Here is a 13,331-nt window from a genome sequence, read left to right on the forward strand (position 1 = left end):
AATGTATAAATACGTATAAAACCAACTACACTGGATATCACTAAGAATATCAAGTTCCAAGTGTGATAGAATCTCTTTCAGTTCTTATGGTGTAAGTCCATATATGACTCTCAAAAGAGTTCGCGGACTCTTAACATGAACTCTCTAGTACATAGGTTAGAAATTCATAACTTAATGACATTTCTACCAATACTTAATCGTGTCGTTGAAGTCATTCTGACTTTATCTCTTCTTCGGGCTCTTCATCAATTTCTTGAGTTATCTTCTCAATAACCTCAATACTTAAATAAGAGGAGCTCAGTTCATATTTCTAAGACTTATAAGGAAATACATGCTCAAAGAACGAAGCATTTAGATTCTATAAAAAAAATCATTGTGTTTATCAAGGTAATAGTATTGGGAATTAAACATCCCTATAGTCGTGCGGAAAATAAATAACTACGCTAGCAGGCTAATTATTTATATGACTATAGAAACAATATCTAGATTTGTAGATTTGAATAGAATAAACTAGAGAGCGATTCAAGTAACCGATTATAAGACGAGTTTTCAAATTACATTCTTGTTTGGCAATTTGCTACTGACTCCTTCAAGATCCCGTTCTGAGCTCCAATAACTCGATGTTCAAGCTTTAGCTCCAATTTTCACTTCGGGAACGATGATAAGACTCTTTGTCGTTTTGGATCTCTACGAAGATATCGTAATCTTCCGAAATGTAATCTCCAGATGGAATAAGAAGAAAGTGTGGGCACACTCGTTATCTCACAACGACTCTAATTTAGAGATTCAGGTCGTGTCGTGTTTATGGGAATGGAATTACGAATTCCGAGGGAGAGGGAGAGAGAAGAAAATTTGGCCACACCTAGTGATGCTGGGCAAATTTTTTGACTTCTTTTCTTTTATTTTTTTGTGTTCTCATTGACCTCTATTTATAGTGGTAGAATCGAGATATTCTAGGAAGCTTTTAGAGATATTTTATTCTCCTATATTCTTTCATTTATTATAGTTAAGCATCAACCGTTGGATCTTTGCTACATATTCCTACTTTTTCTCTCATCTATCATATCAGAATTTAGGATATTATATTTCCTTATTTTTCTAATATATTTAAGGAATCTAGATATTTGAGAATAATGAGGACAATATTTTATTTTATTATTTAATGGAGAGAATATATCTACCATTATTATTCTCCTAGATATTATAAATATATTCATGAGAGAGAATAAATGGGAATATCTTATTTCCTTATTTAATAGAGAGAGAATATCTCAACCATTATTATTCTCTCTCTTATTTATTTAGTTACCTGATTTATTTTTCACAAATTTAGCAACTAATTAAAGAGCGAATATTGAGTATTCAAACCCTAAAGTAGGCGTCCAACTATTGTTACTGGGCCTATAAATTTTTAAATTTTACAGTCTGCAATAGGCACAATTTAAAATTTAATTAATTATTTACTTGATCCAACAATAAATAATTATTTCCACAATAAATGGTTTAATTCAGAAAATAGAGTAATTTCTGAATGAATGTTGCTAATACCTTTTACAGCTGTGAGATTGTAATAAATAATAATAATAAATATTCATTATTACAAAAGAGTTCTTACTCATCTTTATCAGAGCCGAATCGGAGACTATGAACTTAGCAACATAAGCTCCTACAAATCCGATTAAATAGACGAAACAATCATTTCTCTAATATAATTGATTCGTTAATCTTGGGGATACTCCACAAAATAATCCAAGACTGCACTCTTCTTATTACTATAATTATATTTTACTCATCGTAAGAGCAACCACTGATATAGTCAGTACATGATCTCAATCCTCCAGGTTCAACTCGTATCGAGAAATGTCAATTATTATGTTGCTTCCTTAGCAGAAGATTCTTTCATACGTACTTACTACAAAAGTGTGCACAATCAATTTCTATAATCAACCCTTAGGTGAGTGAACATTGACCTTATTTCAGGAAGGCTGGATTCCATATAATGAGTCAGAGAACCCAGTAATATAACCTAGAAGTCCGTGATCACTTCAAGATTTAGATTAAATCTCACCGTGACCATCATAGCGACCCTGATTAGTGTATCGTAACGGTACTTAAACGACACATTAGCAACCAAAGTCTGTCCAGGCCGTACACTTACCAAAAGTGTAGAATGCTCTCACCAAGTGATCAACCTTAACTTGTGTTTCACATATATGATTTTAGATACAGCTATCCAGGCACGTATCAATCATCGATCACGTTTAGCTTACCGTCCGAACTTAGATGCCCATCATGTAATTCAGTTCAATACGGAGGCCATGGATGACAGTTGTTATTGATTCTCTTTAGAATACAACTCACTAATCATAAATGCTAATGAAGTAAACTTCTTATCGAATTCAATAATCATTCATGTTTATTTTGTTATCTTCAGTGGGCAATATTCCTAACATTTTGAACTATACAAAATACACCAACACACACATCTAAAATAGTCATTCCATACACAAGAAGACATATACAAAAATAGCGTATGGGCATTTAAATTGTGTTATGAGTCTCATTAAATCCAACACTCCACAAAATAGCGTTTAACATGTCATTAAAGACTTGTCAACAAAAAATTCCAACACACGAAGTCAGAATTTTAATTATTGTTCTTAAGGGTCATTAGCTCATATTCCAACTCTTCGAGGTTCGAACCTATGGCCAAGAACCCCACGAGACCGTCATGGTAAAAACAAAACAAAATTAACTCATGTGATTTCAGCCCATATCGAGCCTCATGGCGAACCACGTGGAATAAGAACCTCGGGTCTATTTCCAGCCGTAGCCAACAACACATTGTTACCCAAAAATAACTCAACAGATTAATTTCTCAAAATAACACAAGTCAAATCCAAGGGCGCCCTCATATCAACAAAAAATGTAGTCACCATGTCTACAAAATAACACGTAAAAAATATTAATTTCTCATGAATATTTCAACACCGAAAAATAAACAAACCGACTTGAAATACTTTTGCAATGCAATTTGTCTGAAACAAAAATAACGCTTTCATGTTGCTAATAATATAGGCGGGGAAAAAATAGACAAATTGCAACATTATTATTTTAAATAAATAAACAACGAAAGTAATTTATAAATATGTAGACAAGAGAACAACATAAATAAAATAAAACAACTAAACCGGATATCACCAAGAAAACGATAGGAAGGAAAATGGAAAACACGTCGAGGCTTGTTCAACAATTTTCTTAAAGCATTATTGCTATTCCACCGGGTGCTGGATAACATGAGCAACCACCTCCAAAGATACAACGGCGTACGAGATGAATAAAGCATCACCGTGTACAACTCCGGCGAACTTGAATGTATGCCAGAAAACTACCACTAACACCGAGAGAATTGAAAAAAAAAAAAAAAAAACTCAAGAAAAGAGCTATTCGTGTGTGTGTTTTCTCATCAGCCTTTCAGCCCATGGTTAAGCTTCTTTTTCAGTAATTTCAAATGAGAACATGCTCCAGCCTTTTATAGACTCAACATCATAACGGTTTTGGACCCAAAACCATTGCATCATAATAGCATTTTAATGCCATAAAAGTGTGTTGAAAGATGTTAAAAACATCTATCTTTAAATCCAAGAAGGCTGATAAAAACATCCAGATTTAATACCATGAAAGCTATTAATAACATTCAGCTCATGCACAAAACTGTTTCAGAATTAATGATATTTTTCAACACATTTTAAGCATCAATTTCTCATTCATCTTAACTCGGATTTTGGAGCAAATAAATAACCGATCTTATACCTATCAGAACAAAGAATAAGAATCAATCAAAACAATTCAGATTCGACGAATGGAACTCACTTAAATATTTTTCACAAATCAATAAATACAATGATATTAAATACTCTTTAATATCATTAAAACACCCAAATTTCTAACAATAATAAATATTTTTGTAGCTGATTACATTAAATAACAATAGTGCACTAAAATGTTAATAATTTTGTATCAACTCGGTTATGAATCGTACATTTCCCAAAATTAATAAAATAATCTTAGCGACTAAAAAAATTAATTGATTCACAAGATAATTCATGAGCAAAAGGAGTGCCATGTGGTTACATGGTCCCATTTTTCTGCAAGTACCTACGTCTACACAAATGTATGTACTTGTGTACATGTGTGAATACACATTGTTTTCTTTCATTTGTTTATTTAAGTTTTATTTCATTGGAATAATACAAACATTGATGTAGGCGATATTATTGGAGTGTCCTTTTGTGCATCACCACTGTATAGATGACCAAATTTATTTATTGGATTGCCCTTTTCATATGGCTGGAAAATGGGCAAGAAACATGGCAAGCTTATGAATGTGGTTGGGAAAGCCCTAACGCTCTTAGCGTCCCTAACATGTGTCAAAGACTCAAAACTCAAAAAAGTGTTATTTATTTTACATTCGTATTTATTTGCTTCTGAGTCTTTACTTGAACAACGCAACCACTTCTTCAGGTACGCCACGTGAGCACCATCCAGCTAGGCCAGTGGAAAATGGGACCGGTTTTATTCAAAATTTTCGCAGTACTGACTGAGATTATCTTCAAAACTCTGAAGTTTGAAGTCTGAACACATTCATGGCTATATAGATAAGCAGATGATGGGCTGTTTCCATTTATAATTGTAACTTTACTTTGACAGCCCAAACATATTGAGATCAGCCCACTTTCAAACCGTCAGCTCTGCACGAATATTAAGAACTTGAGTAATGTATTTTATTTATTGAAATAGGTAAGTAACTAAGCCATTATAAACTTAACGTTTGGGATATAACCAACGTTTAAAAAGTTAGGAAAAATCATTTTTATTTTTGCTACAGTCGTCACACACACTCTCCCATGTAGTTTTTTTTTCTTCTTCCAACTTCAATTTTTTTTTTTTTTTTTTTTCATATGAACTCGAAATTGAGTAATTCAAAATCCTACATGAATTTTTAGCGAACAGAGCTTCAAAAATAGGCTCATTGTCATTAATTTTTCGATTTTTTAAATAATTTATATTTTTTTTTGTTAATTGTAGCCATGTTTAATGAGGATATTTAAGTCAAATATAATTGTCATTTACTATTTTTCTAAACGTTTGTAAACGTTGACTACATCCCAATTTTATAGTTAAGTTTTTGCTACAAATCTACAACGCCCTTATTTATTTAAGGGGAAATATAATTAAAACCCTCAGTTTAAACCAAATTACGGAATAATACCCTATGTTTTACATTATGTCATAAAACCTTCTGTTTTTAACTTTATGACACAGAAAACCCTCATTTGTTCTTTTTGTGATATAACAGCCCTTATATTCACTTGTATTTCTTAAAAACAAAATAAAAAGTAATCCTTACTATTGTTAATTTCATACACAAATATCTTTTAAAATAGCCAAAACTAACAAAATCACATTTATATTCAAATACCTAAAAACTTTAACTAAGGCAAAAATGTGCAGAGTCCATTTTTCTAACAGTTAGCTCTGCACTATATTATTCATTTAACTCAAAGACATAAAACAAACTATTACCAACATTAAAAAAAATATAGAACATTTACAGAGTAGTTGAGGCATTTCACAGTCAAATGTTAGTGAGAAATCATTACATGGAAAACGCTGACATAAGACCTAAGTGTCTACCAAGAGTTCAGCACATGGCATATACAAAACGACATTGATCAATGTCTGTCGTATAAGGAGTTTGACATCATCCACAGGTCATGAAAATGCATGTATAATTGTATATGGCTAAATAGTTCACTACTCTCCCATAAGTTTCAGTCACTTATAAGCAATATGAAACAACGAAACACGACAGAATAAGCGTCGTGGTTAATTACGTGTAAAATTTCATGGATCAATAAGTGGTGGATCTCATTGCTGCATATTATCAATCATATCCCTATCGGAAACTGGGTTTCCCATCTCGCTCGCACAGCTCAGCCCCGCAGAACCATCGTGAGCTTGAAACTTGACAGACTTAACCTGTGATTCACTCCCGAACATTGTTCCTTTGCGTTTTCTCTGCCCTTCGATTCTCGGAGTGTCCTCCTCTAGATCGACCATGTCGAGATCGCCGTTGTCTGGTTGAGATACCGGAAGGGCACAGACAAATCTTGAGCTGCAAGTAACTCCCTTGGCGCGAATCTTGGAGATTTCAGAATCACATACTCTCACCCCTTGGTCTTCCACAAGTATAATCCACTCTGAGGACGATATTTTGTTGGTGATTAGATTTTTTATACCCGCTCAAAAATGACGTACCGGACGATATCGCGAAATAGGACAACTCATCTCTAGTCAGCCGAACTTTGTCCATAATGCAAAGTAACTACAGTTCAAGATAGTGCAGTGAATGGTGCTACATTTCCCAGAGGGTAAACGTGTTCTAGTATTTTCTCCACTTCCCTTTGTTTAGTACCCCACAGAAAAACAGGCTATCTTTTCATAATTATCACAAGTAAATAAATACTCAGTGCACGATACCAACATGTTTAACAGAGAAAACTTACGAATCAGTGCCGTAGGAGTTGAAACATTTGGTGCAATTTTTCCTTGCATACCATTTTGATTGGTAATCCACTTGATCAGGTGAGAAGTCAGGCAAGATTCGGAGAAGACTCTGGTACACGTAACGACTTTGCTCTGGTCACCATATTTCCTGTCACCAACTTTTTTATTAGGTAACAATCCTAAAATCATGTGACGAAAGAACCGGGTGAAAAATGAAAAATCGTCTTCTCTTTTATGTACCTTGTAAAACATATGGCATCGTCAACAATGAGTAGCCACGCAACAGCGATATTTTTCAAGCGGTCACTTGGTAACACTGTTTCTTGTTGAGACTTGAAACAAGAATAATCCGCCATTATCACGGAATCGTACAGAACTTCGCGTAAGAAACATTCATCTTTAGATTTCTGCACAAGAAGACAAAACTAAGCTCGGAGTATAAATTGTTGGCACCGTTTAACATATATCATCGGATAACTTCTCTCGTGTTATCGTCCCATGGAAATACAATGCATTTTTTACCAAAGAAGGATATACTAATCTGAATTAAACAACTCTCAAAATTACCTTCATTCATGAGCCAAATGAAAAAAGAGTCAAAATAGCTGTAAATTAAAGCACACTGACCAGCAAGTTCGATACAGGCAAAACCGGCTCCAGCATCGTCTGTAGGAGAGTCTCTGTAGAACAAACAACCAAAAGTCAACAAGAACTATTAGCATTCTAAGATCCAAAAACAGTGTTTGGATAAAAAGACACAATTCATCTCACCGAAAAATGAGAGGCACCGAAATCCGCCTGAAATCATCTGAGCTGCGCAGTTCCGCACATCCTTCTCCACCTCCGGACCCAGACTCTCAAGCCCTAACCTCAAGCAAAGCCTCAGCAGAAAAGCTTCGCACATGACAATTCCTGCCAAGTGGCTGAGCCGGCACGGCTCTTCCTTCTTCATCTCCGACAGAACGTCACCTCCGACGATCGGAAGAAACGCCGCTAACTCGTCTCCGATCCTAAACCTATCAACCATCCACACGCGAACTACATCCAAAAAACAGGAGCTCAGCCTCTGATCATCTTCCTCTTCGCGAAATTCCGTACAACACAGGCTGATATAGCTAACCAGTCCCTCCACCAAGCTCCGAACCTCCTCTCTCTGTTCCTTCTCGAGAGCCAGGTCGAAGAGCTCGTAGACCACCGGAGCGAGCACGGCGATCCTCTTGACCGGACCGCTCGAGGTCGAGCACGAGACGACGAGCTGGAACAGGTCCTTGACCGCGGCGACGCGGTCTCGCGGCGCCGCGGCGAGCTTCGTCTCGTGGAAGATCACCGCGGAGTAGAACCATACGACCTCCAGCGGAGGATCGCGGACGCTGTGAATCAGGCGCGAGAAGATGGAGGTGAAGCTAGAGAATTCTGTGGCGGCATTGCGGTGGTCGGCGATGAAACGGTCGGTGGAGTCTCGGAGCAGTGAGGCGAACGGGTCGCCGGAGGGTTTTGGCGGCATAATTTGGTTCGTGGTCTCGGATGAGCAAGGGAGTGACGGACAAGGCATTTGGAGATGGTGAGTTTGGAATGGTGAACCCGTTGGTCTTTTGGGAGTTTGAGGTTTGAAATTTGGTGGGTCTTGGACTGAAATTTGGACAAACCCTAGTTTAGCGGGTGGTGGGAATAGTGTGTTCAAGGAGGGAATTCGGGGTCATTTTGAATTTTGTTCGTTTGAAAGGAAGTTCTAATTTTATTTTATTTTATTTAGTCATGTCAAACCTAGGCCCACATCTTATTCCTTTTGAAAAATAAAAATATAACGAATTATATGTTATTTAAAACAACATTATTATTTAGTTAACATTTCAACTATATTTCAAACATAGACATTGAATCTGACGTGACAAAGTTAATTTTTATTATATTTTGAATATTTATACATTGTTAATTTCTGTTAATGATTATTTTGTATAATTAATAAAATATTGAATAATTATCAAAATTTATGTTTGTACGTGGTTGGTTAGCTATAAAATCTTTTTTTTTTAATAAAAAGAAAACTCAATCTATTTACTTTGAGAAAATTACACATACTTCAATTTTAAAAGATAAAATATCATAAATATAAAAAAAATACGTTTTTTTTTATACTAAAAACCCTTTCTTCAAGTAAACCGCAGTTGATAACTATACTATTTTAGACATATTTGTATTTTTACTATTCTATATTTTTTTATTATTTTGTAATATTGGTATGATAACTTTTTTTTTCTATTTTGTTTTTATCTTTATCGTTGGCTGACTTAGTGTATTATGTTTGTTTGCAATTTTTCATTATTGGGATTTTGACACAAATGTTACTAAATTTATGTCATTTTATCAAAACCAAACAAAACAAAAATTTGACAGTTCTGTTACTAGCATGGGAAATCGTCTATCTGAGTGGAGTTGTACAAAAAAATCGTGGAGACGAACATGGTTGGACAATGTACCTGTGTTTGTGTGTTGCGTTTGCGTGTGTTTATTGTGTTTGTGCGTGAGTGCGTACAATAATTTTTTTTTTAGATGTGATTGTGAATGAATTTAAAATGACAATTATTGTTATGCTTTTAATGAATAAAAGGAATTGCCTTTTTGTTGCTATAACTGGTATGGTTTGTGAAAAATATGAGTTTTTTTTATGAGAGAGAGAATTTTTATTATAAGGTGATCAAAAAATACGGAAATGATTTCTGACACGAATTACGATTCACGATTTTCCCTCATCCAAACTGATAAACACTAAAAAATTGTTTTAAATTGTCCACTTGTCAAACACTGGGTGGATCATCCAAATTCGTGAGTCGTGACAAATAGCAGTGCTCTAAAAAATATAAAGAAAATATAACTGTTAAATTTGGGTCGTTGACTTGAAGTGGTTAGTAACGGTGGGATTGGAGTGTAACATTAAGTATTTCAGTCGACGAAAAAAAATGAGTAACAAAGTATATCTAATTTAAAACATTAAGTATTTTTTTCGTGATTTTCTCCAAATTCATATTACAACTAATCTTAGCCACATGCTCCTATATGTTTATTTATTCTTTTTATTTATTTATTTATTCACAAAACATTACATTTTCTTAATCCCTACCATAAAAAACAATAATTGACTTGTAACTTACCATTACCGCATTATCCCTCGTATTTTACAAGTAAACGGTATACCACACATAGGTAAACCAACACCGAGGAGTAAAGTGAACGGTATTCAAGACCAAATAAGTACGAAAATGAGTTTACTATATACATATAGTAGAAATGCAAGTCCACATGCAACTTTATATTTATTACATCAACATAATAAAAATAAAAATAGCATTTTCTTATTTACTTGGTTACATCAACACAAATGACAAATAAAACAAATAAAGTCAGAACTCAAAATTCGAGAATGTGTGAAGTTGTTTTTAGGCAAACAAAATAGAGTACTTTGTAGGTGGCTTTGTTGTTGTCGGATAGGCCATTGTTATAGCAGGGTGGTAATGAAACGCCACACGGATATACACGGGAATGACAAGGACATAGACTACCAATGGAGTTTGATACTCATTTTAAAAGTAAAATACGTAATATCTTGAGTAGAGTGGTAGTTGCGAGCCACTTGCATCGCCGCTGCATTGAGATCGACTTGTCTCGTTATACTTTGATCATATTAGAGGCGTGGAGTCTAATCGGCACCGAAATAATGAAATTGACGATTGAAAACTTTATGACGCTGATTTAGATCGACTTGTAAAATTTATTAGTCAGGGGTATTTTGGAAATTCCAAACCTGTCAATTAACCTTAGTGTCTTCACTATAAATAAATTATGCGCCGATGCTTTTTGTAAAACGCAAGAGAGTTGTAAACATCTTTTTTTTCTCGATTTGGATTTTAGTGAGAATCTACAGCGGTAAAATGGACGTAGATTTTTCATTGAAAGTGAATCACTATAAATCCGTGTGTGCTTTGTTTTGTTTTTCGCGAATTTCTCGTTTTCTGATTTTCGGTCAAATTTGTGTGTCGAATCTTAACAGACCACTACTTTCATGGCCACAATAACCACCACTCAACATGATCAGACAACTAAATTAAATAAGAATATAGAAATCAAAGTAAAATGCATGTTTGAAATGATTATATCAACGTTAGTATATCAAAGACATTATTATATGATTTGGTCGACATGTGCGACCATACCATGAAAACGCCTAAAAAAATGAAAAATAATAGGCTCAAAAATGCTTTTTTTTTTTAATTGTTATATATCTATAACATAGATAATAAAAAGAACATTTATTCTCACTTTCATCCACAGTCCACTATGCCATGCGACGACACGTGGCGATTTTTTTTCTTCCTATAATATAGATAATAAAGAGAACCTTTGTTCTCACTTTCATCCAGAGTCCGCCACGTAGTTTCGTCAAGCGGCGACACGTGGCGTTTTTTTTTCCGCTCTCTCAACGCTCTTTCCACTCTCTCTCTCTCTATCTCTCTCTCTCATTGTGTTATCTCTCTTTCCAACGCGAGCATGCGCGTATATTCAACTACTTGTCTAAATGTATTAAGGAACTGAATATGGCAACGTGGATATACATATGAATTGTAAAAAGGCCCATTTTTTATTGTGATAGTCTATGTAAATGTAAAGGAACAAAATAGAATACGACAAAGTGAATGTGAATATGGCATCCATAATCGTCAGAAGGCCCATTTTTTTTTTCTTCACAAAAACAACAAAATTAAATTAATTGTTTTGTTGGATCATAAAAGTCAAAATTATGATATACAAAAGATTATTCTAAAACTATGACCTTCACACTAATTTAGGACCAAAATTAATATATCTAATTTAATCTAAAATCATGACTAAACTTTTTGTGCAATTATCTTTTTACCCTTTATCATTTTTCTTTGTTTTTTTTCTCTTATTCATCTTCATAAAACTAACCCACGTTATTATAAACCCTAGGATTACCTAGCCCTACGCGAGGAAGAGAAAGCTCACCATGAAGATTTTTTTTGTTTTTTGAAATCTGAAAAAAAGTGGGAAAAAAGAAAAATCTGCGAATTCATTTAAAGATTTATTGGCATTTTTGTCTTTTTATTGATATTGATGTCAATAAAAAGACAACGATGACAATAAATCTTCAACGATTTCCCAAATTTTTCAAAACAAATTTACAGACTTTTCAAAATTATAAGAATCGATCTTGCGCATGAAGCCACTGAAAAATGTGAAATCCTTCTTAGCTAAGCACAAGGAGAGAGAGAGAGAGAGAGAGAGAGAGAGAGAGAGAGAGAGAGAATAAATAAAACGAAAATAAAAGAAAATAATATTTTACTGAGGGTATTTTTGTACAAAAAAATTTAAAGTAGTCATAGTTTTGTATTAAATTAGACATATTGAATTTTGGTCTTAAACCAGTGTGGATGTCATAATTTAGGAATAATTGACATTGTGTGTGACGGTCGGTAACATAAGTTTTGAAAAACAAGATTAATTGTAAGCTTGAGATAGGTTAAAAAAAGGCCATTAATTTATTTAAATTATTATAAAAATTATGGTTAATTATTTTAGTACTCTTTTATCATATTTTTTTTAGAGTTCTTCACACAAAAGATATACATCTTTTGTGATTTTAGTATTTTGATTTCTTATATTTTTAATTTAGACCATTTTGGTCTCTTAACCTATTAATTTTGTAGCATTTGATCATTTGATCGACTTAAAACATATTTACAAACCTAAATAGCTTCTTTATAATTTTAAAAATAATCATTAAAAATAAAACAATGCACTAAAAGTTGTTTTTTTAATCTTTAATTATAGTTTTAATGGTCAATATATATTTTTTTAGTTTCTTCTACAAAATAATAACATATTTTAGTTTGAAAATATGCGTAAATTTTTTAGGTGTTAAAAAAAATGAGCAACATGTTACAAAATCAATAGTTTATTGACCAAAATTATATAAAAAAAAAAAATTAGTGGCCAAAATATTATAACATTAGAAGGTTGGAGACTATTTTCATAAAAAAAAAAAAATTAAGGTCTTATTATTAATTTTCGCTTAAAGCCTCGTTATGTCTTGGGCCGACCTTAGTTTTGAACTACCACCACTACCACGATAACCACCATCCAACATGATCAGAGAACCAAATTAAATAAGAAAATAGAAAGCAAAGTAAATGCATGTTTGAAATGATTATATCATCATTGGTATCATCGACGACATTATTATATGAGCTATAGTGTGAGGAGGAGTAGGGTGAACCTTTTCATTTTTTACTTGGTTGATACCAATTCTTAGATCTTCAGATGCCCGAGCTACTCAAAGATCGTCATTTGAATGAACCTTCAGCCATCCCTCATTATAATCGTCCGACCAATCAAAGCTCTTCCAATGATATCCAAATAATCTAAAGTTGTCGTCGATGATATCAAATTTCATGTTATAGTTTTAGAATACAAGTTTCTCCAGCCTCTTGTAAGGCATACAATAAAAATTGAATGTTAAGTAGATAATATCAATCTATATAAGAAATAAAAAGTTCACTAAGAAAATATACAAAATTAAAGATTAGACTTACTTACCATAATATCGCGCGAAACCAAAAGTATTCAAGAATAGTTCAACGAGCGACAATCTAAAAAGACGAAAGACGCATAAAGTGTCGATTTTAATAACATTTATTGTTATAGGTTTGTTTTTTTCGATTTTAAAGAAGAAATAAACTTGACCGGAC

At 33.5% G+C, this 13,331-nt stretch overlaps 1 protein-coding gene across 1 annotated transcript; it reads right to left on the reverse strand.

Moving 5' to 3' along the window:
• Window positions 1-5,645: 5,645 nt before the first annotated feature.
• On the reverse strand, window positions 5,646-8,278 carry LOC149391875 (uncharacterized). The gene is made up of 5 exons (XM_089618749.1): window positions 7,342-8,278; window positions 7,198-7,250; window positions 6,811-6,977; window positions 6,570-6,718; window positions 5,646-6,263 (listed from the first exon to the last, which is right to left on the reverse strand). The coding sequence occupies exons 1-5, from the start codon at window positions 8,120-8,122 to the stop codon at window positions 5,932-5,934; spliced, it is 1,482 nt and encodes a 493-aa protein (XP_089474875.1). The 5' UTR covers window positions 8,123-8,278; the 3' UTR covers window positions 5,646-5,931.
• Window positions 8,279-13,331: the final 5,053 nt, after the last annotated feature.

This window comes from Urtica dioica, chromosome 7 (assembly GCF_054948205.1).
Source record: "Urtica dioica subsp. dioica isolate 48M chromosome 7, U.dioica_male_clone48M_v1_H2, whole genome shotgun sequence".
In the NCBI taxonomy this organism is placed as follows: Eukaryota; Viridiplantae; Streptophyta; class Magnoliopsida; order Rosales; family Urticaceae; genus Urtica; species Urtica dioica.

Excerpts from the sequence above, each read along its gene's own strand:
- LOC149391875 (XM_089618749.1), bottom strand. The coding sequence starts at position 8,122 with ATGCCTTGTCCGTCACTCCCTTGCTCATCCGAGACCACGAACCAAATT. Across the intron at positions 7,251-7,341 it reads TCGGTGCCTCTCATTTTTCG|AGACTCTCCTACAGACGATG; the intron begins GTGAGATGAATT and ends TTTGTTCTACAG. Across the intron at positions 6,264-6,569 it reads AACTCCTACGGCACTGATTC|AGTGGATTATACTTGTGGAA; the intron begins GTAAGTTTTCTC and ends TATCGTCCTCAG.